This window comes from Scyliorhinus canicula, chromosome 7, assembly GCF_902713615.1.
Source record: "Scyliorhinus canicula chromosome 7, sScyCan1.1, whole genome shotgun sequence".
Classification (NCBI taxonomy): domain Eukaryota; kingdom Metazoa; phylum Chordata; class Chondrichthyes; order Carcharhiniformes; family Scyliorhinidae; genus Scyliorhinus; species Scyliorhinus canicula.
This window is the reverse complement of record NC_052152.1, coordinates 182,136,731-182,154,975: the sequence shown is the minus strand read 5'-3', so window position 1 is coordinate 182,154,975 and position 18,245 is coordinate 182,136,731. Positions and strand designations below refer to the sequence as shown.

The 18,245-nt window shown below is 49.9% G+C and overlaps 1 protein-coding gene across 2 annotated transcripts in view; it reads left to right on the top strand.

The window, feature by feature from the left end:
• ptprt (protein tyrosine phosphatase receptor type T) overlaps positions 1-18,245 on the top strand; it is a 1,581,811-nt gene that overhangs the window by 631,666 nt on the left and 931,900 nt on the right. For both annotated transcript variants that reach the window (XM_038803435.1, XM_038803434.1), the window contains one exon: positions 14,748-14,922. In XM_038803435.1, coding sequence (XP_038659363.1) covers positions 14,748-14,922 — 175 coding nt within the window. The remainder of the gene's footprint in view (positions 1-14,747; positions 14,923-18,245) is intronic.

Sequence of the window (18,245 nt, the reverse complement as noted above, 5' to 3'; positions counted from 1 at the left end):
TGGACGGACATGGAACACCGTTGCTGCAGCTGGAAAGGCAGCCATGCAGCTGCGCACACCGCTAAGAACCACTTTGAACCTGGCACCACAGGTCATATAGGTGACTCCCTCGGTGCCCTCTGGCCCCAGACTCCCCATCAGCTATATGGGTGCACTCCAGCACAACCAGTGCCATCCCTTTGGCTGGGAGAAGTGTGTGTGGTTGCAGCCTGTCAGCCTCTTGAGTGTCAATCACGGATCCGGTGAATCCTGCACTGTTTATCATTAGAATCAATTGTGTTCCATGCGGCACTGGTGCTAGCCCTTTAATAGTTGCAGAAACTGTGCATGTGCGGTGCCGATTTTTATGTCGTGCAAGTCCACAGATTCTTCATTAGCATCAACACTTAGGGTGGGAGTCTCCCTTGTCCGACGCCGATATTGCAATCGGCGATTGGGCAGAGAATCCCTGTTTACAACCGAATCGGTGGCGGTGCCTGTTTTCGGATGCGCCGCCCCCTCCAAAATGGCATCATCATGGAGTACGCCGCACACCGTTGGGACGGCCTCAGGACATTACCTGAAGGCCCTCCCCCGATGTTCCGCACCCGATGGGCCGGGTACCCGATGGCGCAGGGACGTGTGCTCTCAGTTTTCGTGAATTCGGCGTGGCGGCAGCGCATTGTGTGCAGCATCTCCACAGTTGGTGGGGGGTGGGGGGGCTTCGGCGAGGAGTGGGGGGACTGGTGAGGGATGGCCTAGGGGTGTCCAAGGGGGAACCATCTGGCAGGTCGGGTCTGCATGCGGCCGGCACCGTGCACATGCGGGGTCATGGGCCCGGCGATTCTCCAAGCATTTGTATCGAGAAGGCTGAGCATTTTACGTGGCACGGCTGCTCGCCCCCTTACAGGTCCGAGGATTGGTGCTGGGGTCTCGCCGATTTATTTCGTCCTAAAACCAGACACTTCCTCTGGAAATCGGAGAATCCAGCCCCAAGTCTGAGAAATGGGAGAGTCCCTCGCAGGGTCGTTCTACCTTTCAAAAGATTTTTAGAGATCGTCTTCCATCTCAGGGCAGCGCTGTGGCGCAGTGGTTAGCACTGGGACTGCAGTGCTGAGGGTCCGGGTTTGAATCCCGGCCCTGGATCACTGTCCATGTGGAGTTTGCACATTCTCCCCGAGTCTGTGGGTTTCACCCCCACAACCCAAAGATGTGCAGGTTAGGTGGATTGGCCATGCTAAATTGCCCCTTAATTGTAAAAAGAATAAATAATTGGGTACTCTAAATATATTTTGGGGCAGTACGGTAGCATTGTGGATAGCACAATCGCTCCAGGGTCCCAGGTTCAATTCGGGCTTGGGTCACTGTCTGTGTGGAGTCTGCACATCCTCCCCGTGTGTGCATGGGTTTCCTCCGGGTGTTCCGGTTTCCTCCCACAGTCCAAAGATGTGCAGGTTAGGTGGATTGGCCACGATAAATTGCCCTTTGTGTCCAAAATTGCCCTTAGTGTTGGGTGGGGATACTGGGTTTTGGGGATAGGGTGGAGGTGTTGACCTTGGGTAGGGTGCTCTTTCCAAAAGCCGGTGCAGATTCGATGGGCCGAATGGCCTCCTTCTGCACTGTAAATTTTATGACTCTATGACTCACGTGGTGAGGGGATGCGCAGAATCAGAGGCCTTTTGAAATTGGGGGTTGAAATTAACCTTGTGGGATATCAAAAACCTAGGGACCTGTTGTTGAAGATTAGCAGTCTGAAGGAAGTTGGGGTGGGGTGGGGGGGGGGGGGGGGGGGGGGTTGCTGGAGGTGGGTGGCAGGGAGCTTGAGGGGGTGGACCGGAGGTCTGTTGGGGTGGCTGGGGCAGGTAGAATTGATCGGAGGCTGGGTTTGGGTGGAGCAGGTGATAGGCCTGAAGTGGTATCTTGCATATAGAGTGGACAACTTGGGAATGATTATCACCCTTATATTGATATAGAAGACATTTAAAATGAGCCTGCCCCACACAAATACAATTGAGGCTGATTTGTGTAACTTTCTACCCCCCCCACCCCCCGCCTCATTGTGGAGAGGAATGTGGATGATTGACTTTGTCTTGTAGGAAAATTATATGAAAGGCACTGGTCTCGATTTTATCTTCACCTGCTATAATTCCTTTCTATACCTGGTCATCATTTATGATAACCTTTCAAGATGAACTTGTGCCGAAGATGTGTCAACATGGCTAATTAGATCTCTTCAACAAAACTTAATGTATCTTTACAAAAAAAATCCCTTAAAAATTCCGACCCTTAACCATGCAGGGAAAATGCTTTGGAAGTTTTTCTGTAAATGCCAAGGTAAAAATGAATCGTGGTCTTTTATGTCGAGCGGCATTGAGTCACTGCATCCACTTACAGCAAAAGACTGTGATCACCGTGTTTCATAAGCTGAATAGTCTAAATGCAGCCGAAATCCAAAATCAGGCTCTGACCTGATATCAGAACATAAAATTGCTTTTAGTGAGTTTTGCTCAGGTTTCAATGAGACGTCAACTTTACAATCAGGCACAAATTTAATGTTGACATCAGCAGAGACTGTTTTGCACTAATGCTGAACAGGTTATGTGACTATGCCTCTGGTTTAATGCTCCAAAAATTCTATTTTCTGGTCCTCAGATGTATATTTGACCAAGATTTATGTCCTTTAATGTCCTGGTCTGATATTTATAAAAACCTACAGCTCCATCTTAGCAGTCCCCATGTTTATTCAAATCTGGTAAAATACTTCAAATGATTAGTTAGATAATTAATCAGTTTTACTTTTAAAATGACAGTTTTTAAATAACTATGGGCGCGATTTAACAGAAATGAAGCACAGTCCCGTGTCGAGTGCATTTAGCCGGGTGTTTCCCAGCACATGTAGCACCGAGAAAACCTCCGCTATTAAACCGGAGTCTGCTTCATTCCGGAGCCTCAACGGGATCACTCCACCGAGGCCACTCCCATTTCATGCACTAACGGGGTCTGCTCACCAGTGCCGGAAGAGATCAGGGTGCCGTTTTTAGACTCTCTATATCCCACACCTCAGCCTCCACAAACCCTGTGGTGAATGTGTTCACCATAATATAAGTTCTCTGGATAGTACTGTGGCCTATGGCCAGGGAATGCTAATATGATCTCCTTCCATGTATTGTACTGGAACCCTGATGGGCTCCGCCTCTGGCTCCACCCCCACTTCGGCCTATCACCTGCTCCACCCAAACCCAGCCTCTGATCAATTCTACCTGCCCCAGCCACCCCAACAGACCTCTGATCCACCCTCTCAAGCCCCCTGCCACCCACCTCCAGCAACCCCCCACCCACCCCTACTCCCTTCATGCTGCCAATCTTCACACCGGTTTTTGATATCCCTCAAGGTTAATTTCAATCCCCAAATTCAAAAGGCCTCTGATTCTGCACATCCCCTCACCACATGAGATAGAAGACAATCTCTGAATATCTTTTGAAAAGTAGAAAGACCCTGCGAGGAACTCTCCCGTTTCTGAGACTTGGGGCTGAATTCTCCAATTTTAAGGGGCAGCACGGTAGCATAGTGGTTAGCATAAATGCTTCACAGCTCCAGGGTCCCAGGTTCGATTCCCGGCTGGGTCACTGTCTGTGCGGAGTCTGCACGTCCTCCCCGTGTGTGCGTGGGTTTCCTCCGGGTGCTCCGGTTTCCTCCCACAGTCCAAAGATGTGTGGGTTAGGTGGATTGGCCATGCTAAATTGCCCGTAGTGTCCTAAAAAGTAAGGTTAAGGGGGGGGGTTGTTGGGTTACGGGTATAGGGTGGATACGTGGGTTTGAGTAGGGTGATCATGGCTCGGCACAACATCGAGGGCCGAAGGGCCTGTTCTGTGCTGTACTGTTCTATGTTCTATGTTCTCTGTTCTAAGGCTATGTCAAGAGGAGGTATCTGGTTTTTGGATGAAAGAAATTGGCGAGACCCCAGCACCGATCCTCCGACCGGTAAGGGGCTAGCCGCCTGTGGGAGGCGATCATTGTTACAGCAGTCACAGGCAGGCAAGTTCCCATCGTCTTGTAGTGAATTGATGATACCTCAACCCCCAACGCCCCAAGTTACCAATACGGGGCCATCGAACCCCCTCCCCCCGCACCCTAAATCATAAGGGCAGCCCTCCCCTGGGCCCGAATGCCACCTGGGCACCTTGGCACTCACCCTCGTGAGATTTATTGATGGTGTTGTGTCCCAAGGCATGGCTCAGTCTGTGACGGCCATCACTGAGGGCCTCCACATCATGTCCCAGTCACTGAGGGACATGTCCCATACATAGGTGGACATTGCTGAGGCACAGCAGAGCATGGCACAGTCACTGAGGAGCATTGCTGATGGCGTCGATACCATGGTGCAGACATTGGGGAGCCACCAAGACTGGCATAGCCCGAAGACTCAGGGGCCTCAGCAGCTCACTGCAGCTGCGCTTTCGTCCCATGGAGATCTACCAGCACCATCAGGGAGGAGGAAGTGCTCGAGGCCAACACAGGGCCTGTCACCAAGGATATGACGACGGTCTCCAGTTCTTCCAAATTCCCCACTCCTGACACTGGCACATCTCAAGGGCAGCAGGCAGAACAGGGTAACACTGCAGCCCTCCAGAGCGCGTCCTCCAAGGACATGAAAGGTCACAGGGCACGGAAAGCAGCAAGCTGCTTCCACCTCCAATCCTGGAACCACACCTCGATGTAACAGTAGACCACAGAGGATCAAAAAGAGAGAGGATCACTGATTGGGCATGGGAGGGTGTGATCTCCGTGTAGCTAGGGGAATGGAAATATCAAACGTTCTCAATTAAATCATGCTACAGTTGATACATATGCAGCCTCAGTCACGTAAAACTTTACAGCGGGCCTGCCTACACTTCCACCCCCTGTTACCACCACCCCGCCTCTCCCGCCTTGTTATATCGGATTTCCGCCTCAGTCTCCAGCCTCCACACTGGCGTCACCAACCAGGACCTCAGCGGGCATCCCTTATCCCCCAACAGCCAACCCGCCATGCTAGTGTGGTCCTCAAAGACGTCGGGGATCTCCGTGTATCCTGGACCTGACATGCACATCCCTGGGAACCGAGCACATGCGTGGATGATCTGCAGGTGGTGGTCGCACACTAGTTGAACGTTCAGTGAGTGGAACCTTTTCTTGTTGATGAAGGGCTGCCCTAATGCCCCAGTGCATGCAAGGCGACATGCGTGCCTTCAATTACCCCTGGGCCTGGGGTATCCTGGCAGAGATTCAAGTCTGATGCCCAGGCATACAGGACATCCGTGATCTTACGGGTGCACGTGTGGGCTGTTGCTTGCGCAATGCCACAAAGTCCCTGCTCGAGCCCTGGACTGAACTGTCTGCACAGATGTTAAGGGCAGCGGTGATCGTCACAGCCACTGGGAGTGGGGTGCCAAGTCCACCACGAGGTGGCACAGGTGCCGCACTGTCTCTTTGTTGAGACGGAGTCTCCTGCAGCACATGCTGTCCATCACCTCCTCGAAAGACCAACTGTGCCCATAAACCTGGGGCCATCGCTGGTGATACCCCTCTGGGTTCCTCCTCGGCCTGATGACCAGCTGGATCTTCAGAGTGAGTGGTGGTCCCCTGAACATGGGATGCCATCTCCAATTTGTGTCAACACTGCTGCCTTCTCCAGTGTCTGCCTGGCTTGGCTGCCATCAGCACTGTGAGGGAAGCCTCGGCGGGACAGACAGCACCAACCATATTGCTATATCCGTAAGGAATTGGCGAAGAAGAGAGACCGACAATCAATTAGCGCTTGCAGCCTGTGACTCTCAAATCCCCCAAGCCGGTCCCACCATACATGTCTCGCCTTCTCTCAGAGTAGTGGCCTCTGTAAATGGTTGGACAGACAGGCAGCAGCTGTAGTTGCCCCTGTTATGAGTCCGCAATATTTAAAGAAGGATTCACCGACGCAAAGCCCCTCAACCCCGGCCAAGGTGCAACACTCCACCCCCCCCCCCCCCCCCCCCTTCACCTGCTCCGTGCACTGGGCCAGCAACTCCAGTGCACTGAGCTGCATGCCGGACAATGGAAATGGCTACTCACCTACTCAGTTCCTCTAGTAGCCAGACAATGTGGCCGCGATTCTCCGCAAATGCGGCGAGTCGTAAAGGCTGCCGTGAAACTGGCCGTGTTTCACGGCAGCCTCTGCACCCCCTCCCAGGACACGATTCTCCCCCCCGGGCGGGGCTAGCAGCGCGGCCCCGTGAAGCACGGCATCGTGGGCTTAGCGACCATCGCTAAACCCGCGCACCAAGCGTCACGGCGGCTGACGCGCACAATGACGTCAGCCGCGCATGCGCGGGTTGGACGGCTCCAACCCGCGCATGCGCGGATGACGTCATCACGCAAATGCATCAAACCCGCGCATGCGCGGCCCGTCATGCCCCTCAGCCGCCCCGCGGACTGATCCTGCGGGGCGGCGGAGGAACAAATAGTGCGCGGGTATCGGACCCGCTGCCCGCGATCGGTGCCCACTGATTGCAGGCCCATGCCACTTTTGGCACGGCCGTGGTGCAGCCATGCCAATCGGTGCCATGGTTGTCCGGGACGGCACTTTGCGGCCGTTTTCACGAACGGTGAGAGCAGGTGTGTTTGCGTTCGTGAAAACGGCCGTAAAAGCCTGGGAACTCGGCCCATCTACCTGAGGAGAATCGCTGTTCGCTGTAAAAAATGGCGAGCAGCGATTCGTGTCGTGGGGCGGCCGTGGGGGGGGGGGGGGGGGGGGGGGGGGGGGGGAGAATAGCGGGAGGCCGGGAAAAATGTCGGGAAGGCCCTCCAGCTATTCTCCGACCCGTCGTGGGCAGCGGAGAATCGCGCCCTGTGTCTCAAAGACTATCATCTGGGGTCTCGACATCGATCATTATGAAGTGGTTCAGGAGGTTGGTCATGAGGCACATCAACTCCATACTCCCAGAATGCCGAGATTGGATTGGATTGGATTTTGTTAATTGTCACGTGTACCGAGGTACAGTGAAAAGTATTTTTCTGTGAGCGGCTCAACAGATCATTAAGTACGTGAAAAGAAAAGGAAATAAAAGAAAATACATAATAGGGCAACACAAGTTACACAATGTAACTACATAAACACCGGCATTGGATGAAGCATACATGGGTGTAGTGTTAATGAGGTCAGTCCATAAGACGGTCGTTTAGGAGTCTGGTAACAGCGGAGAAGAAGCGATTTTTGAGTCTGTTTGTGCGTGTTCTCAGACGTTTGTATCTCCTGCCGATGGAAGAAGTTGGAAGAGTGAGTAAAATGTGTGGGCGGGTGTATGCTTATGCTGCCCGCTTTTCCCCGGCAGCAGGAGGTGAAGATGGAGTCAATGGATGAGAGGCAGGTTTGTGTGATGGACTGGTCTGTGTTTACGACTCTCTGAAGTTTCTTGCAATCCTGGGCCGAGCAGTTGCTATACCAGGCTGTGATGCAGCCAGAAAGGTTGTTTTATATGGTGCATCCGTAAAAGTTGATAAGAGTTAATGTGCACATGCTGAGTTTCCTAGTTTCCTGAGGAAGTATAGGCGTTGTTGTGCTTTCTTGGTGGTAGCGTTGACGTGGATGGATCAGGACAGATTTCTGGTGATGTGTACCCCTAGGAATTTGAAACTGCTAACCTAAGATCTACTGCAATTTGCATACCGCCACAACTGGCCCGCAGCAGATGCCATCAACCTGGCCCGATACTCATCCCTGGAGCATCTCAACAACAAGGACTCCTACGTCACTCCTATTTATTGACGCCAGCTCCGCCTTCAACGCCATCATCCCAGCCAAGCTCATTTCAAAGCTCCAAAACCTAGGACTTGGCTCCTCACTCTGCGTAGGGATCCTTGACATTCTGACCCATTGACCACAATCAGTAACGATAAACAACAACACCTCCTCCACGATAGGCATCAATACCGGGGACCCACAAAGGTACTTACTTAGCTGTTGCTATACTCCAATACAAAAACGACTGTGTGGCAAAATTTGGCTCCAACCCCATCTACATGTTTACTGATGGCACGATGGGAGTGGGTCAGATCTCGACCAACAGTGGACCAGAATACAGGAGGGAGATAGCAAACCTAGTGGGGTGGTGTAATGACAATAATCTCTCCCTCAATGTCAGCAAAATTAAAGAGCTGGTCATTGACTTCAGGAAGCAAAGTACCGTACACATCCCTGTCTGCATCAATGGTGTTGAGGTGGAGATGGTTGACAGCTTCACATTCCAACAAACTGTCCTGGTCCACCCATGTCAATGCTACGACCAAGAAAGCACAACGGCACCTACATTTCCTCAGGAAAAAAAATAAATTTGGCATGTCCACATTGACTCTTACCAACTTTTGCAGATGCACCAGAGAAAGCATCCTATTTGGCTGCATCACAACTTGGTATGGCAACTGCTCAGCCTAAGACTGTAGGAAACTGCCAAGAGTAGTGACACAGACCAGACCAGCATGTGAACCCGCCTCCCATCCATTGACTTTATCTATGCCTCTTGTTGCCTTGGGAAAGCAGGCAGCATAATCAAAGACCCTTCCCACCCAGCGTATTCACTCTTCCATCTTCTTCCGTTGGGCAGGAGATATAAAAGTCTGAGAACACGCACAAACAGATTCAAAACAGCTTCTTCCATGCTGTTACCTGACTCCTAAGTGACCCTCTTATGGACTGATCTGATCTCTTCACAGATCTTTTCCACTGAGTAGTACTACACTCCTATATGCTTCACCTGATGCCTGCATTACGTATACACAATTGTTTGTTTTTCATATATGGAATCATCTGTCTGAGCGGTACGCAGAACATACTTTTCACTGTACCTCGGTACACATGACAATAAACAAATCCATCCAATCCAATCCAGTAGCCATTACGCCAACTTCACATTTTTTCAAAGAAGCACTGAACGACATGCAGGGGTATCTCGCTAGAGACTGTTGCATTCGACTTCAATCTCACTGATGAGATGGATATGAATGCAAATGAGGATTAACGATATGCTTGCCATATTTGGGCAACTCACCACCAGGAGCGGGCCAGTTAGAGAGCAAACTGATTCACACTCGAATTTTGATTTTGGCCTTTCCCGCCATTTAACCAGCACACCCAGGTGCAATGCGGCAGATAAATCACATCCTATGACTCACACAAGGAACTATAAACTGTAAGGAATTGTAAACTCGTAACTGTTTATTAGTGGGCTAATTTTATAGATGTCAGTGAAGTCCAGTGATATTCACATAAATGATATAGGGCTGGATTCTCCGCAGCCCCGCACCAAAACCACGTTTGCCGCGGGGGCGGAGAATCCAATTTCATGCCAAAATCAGGCGCCGGTCCAGCGATTCTCCAGGACCCGAGAATTGGCATGATCACGGCTGGGGGGCCACTGCCAGAGGCCTGCCCAGCGATCCTCCGCTCTCAACAGGCCGAGTTCTCGACGGCGTGGTTCTAACCATCTATAGGTGTTCGGGAAGCTCGCGTGGCAGCTGCAGACTCAGTCCACGCCCGCCCTGGTGGGGAGTGGAGGGATTGGACACCGGGGGGGGGCCTTATGGGCGGCCGGGGGACTGATCAGAGCAGTCGGATCTTCGGGTGCACAGCCGATCGAGGGGGGGGGGGGCTACATTTCTCATGTGCCTCCACGGTCTGAGTCCGCCATGGCGCTCAGTGCGGCCGCTGGAGGCCGCCACTATGCGCGTGCGCGGACTCAAAACTGGAATGCGGGGCCCGTCTCCACAGCTAAACTGTGTGAATCACTCCGGGTCCCTGCTAGCACCCGGCAGGTGAGTGAATTGGCTGATCGTTTTTATAGGAAACAGTAGAGTGAAACGCCAGCATTTTGACTCTGGCGTGGGGACATAGTCCCATTTTGGGAGAATCCAGGCCATGGTATTTGCAACTTAAAACCACAATGAGAGATTCTTCTATTCCATGGGTAGACAAGAAGTGCTCCTCATAATCAAGCCTATAAACTGATTTTGAAACTTTGCTGGTCAATATAGACTTGCATTCATGGGCGAGAAATATTTGATGCTGCGATTGACCATGAATTAATTCCAAAGACTATGTGCGTTCTGTAATCAATTGGGTGGAGATGGAACTGATCAGTTGTGCCACACAACAAAACAACAATCTTATGTAGTGCATTTCACGTAATAAACAACCCCAAGACGCTTCAGAGGAGTTTTATAAAGTAAATTATGTCAGCAAGCCACATGAGGAGTTATTAGCACAGATGATAAAAAGCTCATTCAAAGAGCATCTTAATGAAAGGGAAAGAAGTAGAGAGACAGAGAGTTAATTAGGAAGGAAATTCCAGATTTTACAGCTATGGAAGCTGAAGACATCACCACCAATGGTGGAGAAATTAAAATTAAGCATGCTCAAGGCACCAGAATTAGAGAAGTGCAGATATATCAAGGGTCTGTGGGACTGGAGGAGAATACAGAGACAAGGAAGGGCAAGACCATGGAAAACAATGATGGGAATTCTAAAATTGAAGCATTGCTAACTCAGAAGACAATCAATCAGTGTAAAGGTGATGGGTAATTTGGATTTGGTACAAATAAATGCACAGAGCTTAGAGGACCTCAAGTTTCCAAAGTTTAGAATGTGGGAGAGCAGCAGGAGTGCATTGGAAGAGTCAAATGTGGAGGAACCAAAAAAATGGATGAAGACTCCAGTAGGAAGGTGAGCTGAGAGATGGGCAGAGTGAGAAAATATCATTCAAAATCCCCCAATCTTCAAAGTTTTACAGAGGTCCCCTAGGAGCCCCACCTCCGCCTCCAGAGCCATTACATGATTGCTGTGGTCCGAGATCAGTCCTTCCATCTGTCGAATCTGTGACCCCTGTGCCTCCAAATACCTCTCCACCCGTTCCAGAGAACTCTGCAGGGGTGCCACAGCTTCTTCCATGGCCTCTGTGCGATCCTCACGTATTTCTTTCCTCTGTTGATGAAATTCCTCCTTGATAAAAGCCTTTATCTGGGGCCTTCCAGCTTGCATCAGCCCTTCCCTCGCCTGCATCTGTAAACTGGCTGCTGCTGTTCCAACTTTCCAGCCAAATCTCTCACTGTTTTCTGCTGGGTCTGGTAACCAGCAGACATACCACTCCTGGGGGACATTACTCCTCTAACATTCACCTGAGTCTTTTCATCAAAATTCCACCCAGTACTGGGTAAAAAGAACTTTTTTTTGTGACTTCAAGCAGGAGCTGCCCTGTATGTGACCATTCACTCCATGGTCAGAACTGGAAGTCCAAAATGGATCCTAAGGTAAAATATGACATCAAGGATGTGAACAGTCTATGTCGGCCTCCGATGTAGAGCAATGGAGTTGATGCCTAGAAAACTGAGTTTGTATCAGGAACCAAATACTACTGCTATCTCCAGCCATCCGTTCCTTTCCAAAGATGCTGCCACCTCACAAATTCGAAGCTATCTTTCCCAGAACCCAATGTTTAAATCTTCCAATCAATTTCGACCCTTGTCACAGTACCTAAATGGGTGAAGTCATAAATGACATCCCATGTCAGCGTTACAAAGGTAAACTCTCTCTCCTTGGGCGGGATTTTCCATCAGCTGATGCCGGAATCGAGAAACGCGATCGGGTGGAGAATCGGTTTTGAGGCCGAAATCGTGGCGGGTGCTGGTTTCACGTCAAATCGCAATTCTCCGGTGCCTTGACTGTGGAGTCAATGCGTTCCAGTCTGCACGTACAGAAAGCACTCTTGGCTTATCATTAGCGGGTCTGACCCAGTATTCTCCAGTGCCTCCACGATTCTCCGCCTCCACCAGGCAAATTCCCGAAGGTGTGGTTCAGTTGTGCTTTTAAAAATCTTGAAACAGGTGCCGTCTATTATTATTGCTGCTGAGGGAGGGGGAGGGTGTACGGAAAGCGCCCAACATCACCATAGTTTGCTGACACTCATGCCACTGGCCGGTGGACTTCAGCCTGCGCCCTGGGATAGTGGGGATTGGCCAGGAGATGGGCTGTGGGGTCGAGGTCGCGGTGAACACCATTGCTGCAGTCTGCAAAGCAGCCATGCAGCTGCGCACGCCACTGACTGCCGACTGTGAACTTGGGCTACAGGTCATATGGATGTCCCCCAGGCCACCCCGTAAGTGCCCCTGGCCCCAACCAACCATCAGTGGGATGGGCACACTCCAGCGCAACCAGTGCCATCTTGATGTCTGGGATGGTGTGTGTGGAGCGTGAAGTGTGTAATAGCAGCTGCTGCTTGTCAGTCTCCTGAGCGACCATTGCGAATCGAGTGAAACCGGCATCATTTCTCATTGCAATTGATTGTGTTCTGCATGGTGCTGGTGCTAGCCCCTTAACAGTCGCTGAATCAGCCTAGGCGCGGTGCCAGGTTAGCAATCGTGGAAGTCCACGAATACTGCCTCGGCACTTAGCGCTGGATTCTCCGATTTGAGGACTAAGTGCTGATGCCAGTGTGGGACCAGTGGCGTTTTACGACTGAGAAAATGGCGGCAAAGCTGCACCGATCCTCCGTGCAACATGGCACCGGCCACGCGCGGATCCGGCCTGCAAAGAAACTGCCCCTCCTTTGACCAGGCTCGTCACTCCCGGACCACCCTCTACCAGTGCCCCCAGCCCCCGCCAAACACTATTGGAACTGCTGGAACAGATTTTTTGTTTCAACATTCACTGAAAAGGCAGGCTGCTAAGTCTTTAAAAATAATGGGTATTTGATTAATTCACAGCTCGAGTTTTATTTACACTATTGTAATAATATTACACTATTGTAACTGCTCGAACAGATTATTTTTCAATATTCACTGACACAGGCAGGCTGTTGAGGTTTGAGTAACTTCACAGATTGACAGCTCGACAGACCTTATCCACCCTTCAAGTGACTTTAGGGCTACTCTAAAAATTTGTTAACCCCCACATTGTGGGGAAGTGTTTCTGAATCCGTGTGTCAGCTGCATTTTTAAAGCTCTGTCGAGATTTCCCCACTCCGTGGAAATCTGGGACAATGTCATAAAAGCTAAATGGCCCGGAGAATTTTACGTTTTCTAAATCAGGGGTGGGGGGGAAGTCAGGAATAGGTACAAGTAAAAAAGAAATAAAGGTGAAATAACTCAAAACATTGGGAGGCCAAAGACAGAGAACAATCCTGGGTACCTAATTATAAGAAGAACATTAAACTCATATAATTATAATTAACATCATAAAATTTGTCACCAGGGTGACAACAAAGAGGCTAAATCATACTTATGAGGAGAGACTTGGGAGTCCCTGGAGCTTTTTCCATCGGGGCAGAGAAACTGAAGATGAAATTTAATAAAGATTTTTTTGAAATTATATCGGATGTTGGCAGAGGGAATAGAGAAGATATTTCCTTTGGCGGGGGAATCAGTGGTGAAGGGTCAGCAACATAAAAGGTTCACAGAAAGAGGTTAAAATACATTTCTTTCCCCAGTGAGACTTTCAGTCATGGGAGGTTTTGTTACAGGGAATGGTTGAGACAGAAACTGTTATTTCTTTTAAAGGGAAATTCAACAAATCTTTGAAGCAGAGAATACGAGAAGTCTGTGGGAGTCAATAGAGCAATAGCTTTGAAGTGGTCGAGCAAAGTGAAGGCCGAAATGTGATAGGTTTGCTTTTGAGCTGTGACTTTGAGCAGTTCTGTAACTGGACATGGCCCAAATGAAGAAGAAGAAACACCAGCAAACTACAGGCGCGATTAAATATTCTATGTCCGGTTTCGGGTATGTTTAGTAGGGTGTTACTCGGTGCCTGCAGTGCCGAGAAAGACCCCGCTTTTCAAAGGCACTTTGCCATTTATTTTGGCCTCGGCAAGGAACACCCCGTCAAGGCCGCACTTTGGCTCGTCAATGCAGGAAGACTACCTGTGGATCGGGATACTATTTTTAAAGGTAGCCCTGATCTTTCGACCCGCTTCGGTGACCCCACCGCGGCCACTGGATCCCCCCACTTCACCCAACGTACTACTTCCAGGGTCCTCAGCCCCCCCCCCCCCCCCCCCCCCCCACCTCACCTGCTGTGGGTAAGGCACCCCTGGGCCTGACCGCTAGCATATGCAACCCGGCACATGGGCACATAGGCACTGCTAGCCTGGAACCATGGCAGTGCCCCTGCCAGCCTGGCAGTGCCAACCATGCAGTGGCACTCAGAGTGCTTAGGTGGCAGTGCCAAGGTTCCAGGCTGAAAGTGCCAAGGTGCCCGGGTGACAGGGTACCATCCTGACCCTATCCCCAACCACCCAGGTGTCTCTAATGGCCTGGAATACACCCCCCCCACCCCCCGGCAGTGCTGTTATGACTTGTCCATGTTTGTGAAATCCAGTACCAAATGGTGCCCCGGTGAGGACATCCAGGTGCGGCCATTAGGTCCCGGGTGCTGGGATAATGTGGCCAATGCATATTCAAATGAGCCATTCATATCTGAATCTCGACCAGTGAAGGTGAGATCCAGATTGAAACGTCTCGTGAGGTACGGTTGAATTTCGCGGGATGCCTCGAGTATCGCGAATCTCGTAAGAGGCCTCTCGCGAAATTTAACGGTCTTTCCACGACATCGAGTCGGGTGCGACAAGGCCGTTAAATCGCGCCGTACATTGTAATATCAACAGTACCGAAATTGGATAATAAAAAAAATTCGGAACTATTAAGATAGTACACGTTAACAAGCCTACAATTCGGTGCATTTCCTCATTAAAATATGTTTTATATTATACAGCAATGGAATGGAAAGGATACAGCATTGATGGTAACGAGGGTGGTTAACCATAGGCGTTTTTCCGCCACTGTCAGTGTGGCAGATACATCGCAGAAGACCACAAGCAAATACAGATGTGTGATTCGGTCAGAAGGAGGTTCAGGAGTGTCCAACTATGCAGAACTAATTGTGAAAGGTGAGCCATTTCTGCTGTTCTTATGGGCCACAAAAGCACAAATTGGGTAAAGGCAATAGAATATATTGCTGAAAATCCAGTCCAGTCAAAATCTGCTGGATGGAAAAGTTCATTGGCTTGGTTCAGCTAAATAGCTTCAATATTTGCACATATATTGCACTCACAATATTGTCACTTGCTAAGCAGTCACATTGCACCCAAATAATTACTGGCACAAAGATCAAAATATTTGACAGCGATATTAATCCGAAACTAGCAGGGTACTGAGGGTGCATTTGTGATGTAAGCAAGAGCTGCCAGAACCAACTTCATATCAGATTATTACTTTCAAGTTGTCAGATCATTCAAAGAAATGCATTGCATGTTATGGGTACCTTGAGAAATAATGGCTGACACATGACTGCCATGCATACTGGCGTTACAGGGTGCCACGTGTCTCTTAATTGCCTAATTGTACTTCTCCAAAGAGAGTTCATTTTGCTGACTGAAGGTAATAGGAAATCTCTCAAAAGAGTATAGATTTTCTGATGTGAGATTATTTTCCCTTCATAATTTTCGAGAATCTGTCTAGAGGTCAAGCGTCAGTCAAAACCTTCTTATTATCAATTGTTAAGTACGTGGTCTGCGTCATGATACACAGTAGTCTTGAAGATTTCCTTCAATTTTCTTTCTCATTCATGGGATGTGAGCATTGCTGAGAAGGCATTTATTGCCCATCTATAATTGCTCTTGATCCGAATGACATGTTAGGCCATTTCAGAGAGCAATTCAGACTCAGCCACATTGCTGTGAATCTAGGGTCACATAACGACCAGATCGGACATTAGTAAACCAGATTATTTTTACAAGATTTCAGTGGTTTCGTGAATGCTATTAATGAGAAAAGCATGTTACACCAGGTAGCCCTTGGCAATCGGCACTCATCATTATTTAAGGAATAAAGCAGATCGCAACTTCCAGCATCTGTAAATGCATGATTAAACACAGAAATCAGGAAGTTGTCCTATTATTCCTGTTCCTCCAGGAGCCAGTACTATGCTGAATATCTCAACATTGAAAAACATCAATTGCGTAAAGTTGTGGCACTTGCTCACTAGATACCACTACACATGAAGCCAGTCGAAAACGTTAGGAATTCTCCATTCAAGTGCAATTTTTCTGGCACAAAAGATTTACTTTTACGCATGGGGTATCTCAATGCTTCAAACTTCAACTGTTGTTGAAAATTGTACACAACAAAAACTTCTTTCTGCATTTATATGCAACATGAGTTTCTTTCTCTCGTCCTTTATTACATGATTTAATTATTTTTGTTTATACTTCTTGGGCGAGGTTCTCCATTTGGAAGACTGTGGGCGGGATTCTTCGCTTGCCGACGCTGAAATCGCATTTGGTGATTGGGCCGAGAATCTCTTTTGGCTCCGAAATCGGGGGCGGCGCCTGCTTACAGATGCTCCGCCCCCTCCAAAGCGGCGTCATCGGTGAGTACGCCGCACGCCATTGGGATGGCCTCAGGATGTCACCTGAAGCCCCCCCCCCCCCCCCGATGCTCTGCCCCTGATGGGCCGCCTCCCCAACGACGCGGGACACTTGTGCTCTACCTCACGTGGCAGCTGCAGACTGTGTCCAGCACCACCACAGTCGGTGGGGAGAGGGGGGGGGGCAGTCATTCCACTGGCCATGGGGGCTTCGGCTATGGCTGGGGGAACTGGTGGGGGGAAAGAGAAGACATTAAAGCAAAATGAGTATTCCCTTGCCCATCCAAATCCAACAGGCTACATTGTGAACTTGACTTACACTTCAGCTCCATCATCCACATGCCCTCCCCAAACTCAGTCCACAGCCATATTCCCCTGGTATGTGGTCTTCCACACGGCACCCCTGTCCCTATCAGTGAGAGTCACCGGACTTCTGATATGGGGAGTCTCTATCCTCACCACCTCTCCCTGTCAACAGGGGTACTGGTGGCTGCCGCAACCCGTGGCAGGGAATGGCTCAGTGCCCCCTGTCCTGTCCCCACAGTGGGGTCTGCTGTAGGTGTGCTCATTGGGTATGCCATGTGTTATCCTGCCAGCAGGTTGGCACCTGGTTGTGCGGTGGAAAGGGTCACGCTGTGCCACCAATCGCCTCCATGTTTAAAAGCTTGTTTGCGGGCAGGTGTGTCAGATGGGGTTGAGGCAGTGAAGTGTGTGCCTGTTAGCAGCGTAGATACAGTGTGATGTGGGTCCTGTGTGTGACACACAGTTTGTGACAACGTGCCTGGGGGCAGGTTGGATGGGAACAGGAGCGCGATGGATAGGCAGAACTTGCAAAGTGGGCTCGCAGATAAGTGTCGCTGTTGAGGCTTCTGCCCTGACTGGGTAGTGTGCCAGCGAGAGTGCCAAAGGCCATGGTGCATGTGTCCTTTCTTTGGGTGAGCTCTGCTATTAACCTGCTTCGCCACCAGTGAGGGACCGAAGCATGGCGTCCAATTCAGTGCCGGGCGGGGACCTCTATTTTGGCCAGACACTCAATTCGCCACCAGATCGTGGTTCATGTTTGTGCTGTCGCAAGGCGGAGAATTTAGCCCCTGGCTTAAATCTCTTTTTATTCTTGGGTCACATACACAGGAGAATTCCCAGCTCCATGGAGCTGACTTTAAAAATGGAAAATGGCTGCTTGGATAGGATGTGGGAGGTTAAGCTAATGTACGAGTTAAGATTGATGCACCTGAGAAAAAGTGAGGAGCTGCTGGGTGCAGAGGTAGCTGAACGGAAGGTCTGCCTTGGGGAGTCTGGCACTTTATCCAAGTTGAAAAATAAAGATGAAAAAATAATGGACGGGATTCTCTGACCTCGGACGCCCAGAATGTGTTCCCCAATGAGACGGAGAATTGGTCGTAAATTGGGATTGGCACTGGACAACCGTGCATTCCAAGCACTAAGTGTATTCCAATCACTCAGGCATGTGATTTCACTGCACTTACCTCTCTTTGATGCGGTCAATGTTTACAAACATTGGGGTTTCACCGCTAAGACAGCTGAACCGTGAACCAAGATTAATGAATTAAAGTTGCAGACGGTTTGCAAAAGCTGTCAATCACAGAGCACGACTAGAAAGCTATGAATGGCTTGCAGCGAATGGATCTGTGGGCCCCAGACACAAGTTACAGCTGCGTACTTTGAAGAATGGACATGTGGAGCAGCATAGTAAGTGTTACAACTGTAATTCTTCTCACTGCCCCTGCCTGGACTGTTTTCTGGCTTCCAGTCAGGGGTTTCTCATCTGGAGGGGTCTGTGTCAGGGGGAGACCCTTTCGGCAGAGGTTCCCTGTGAGGGTATCC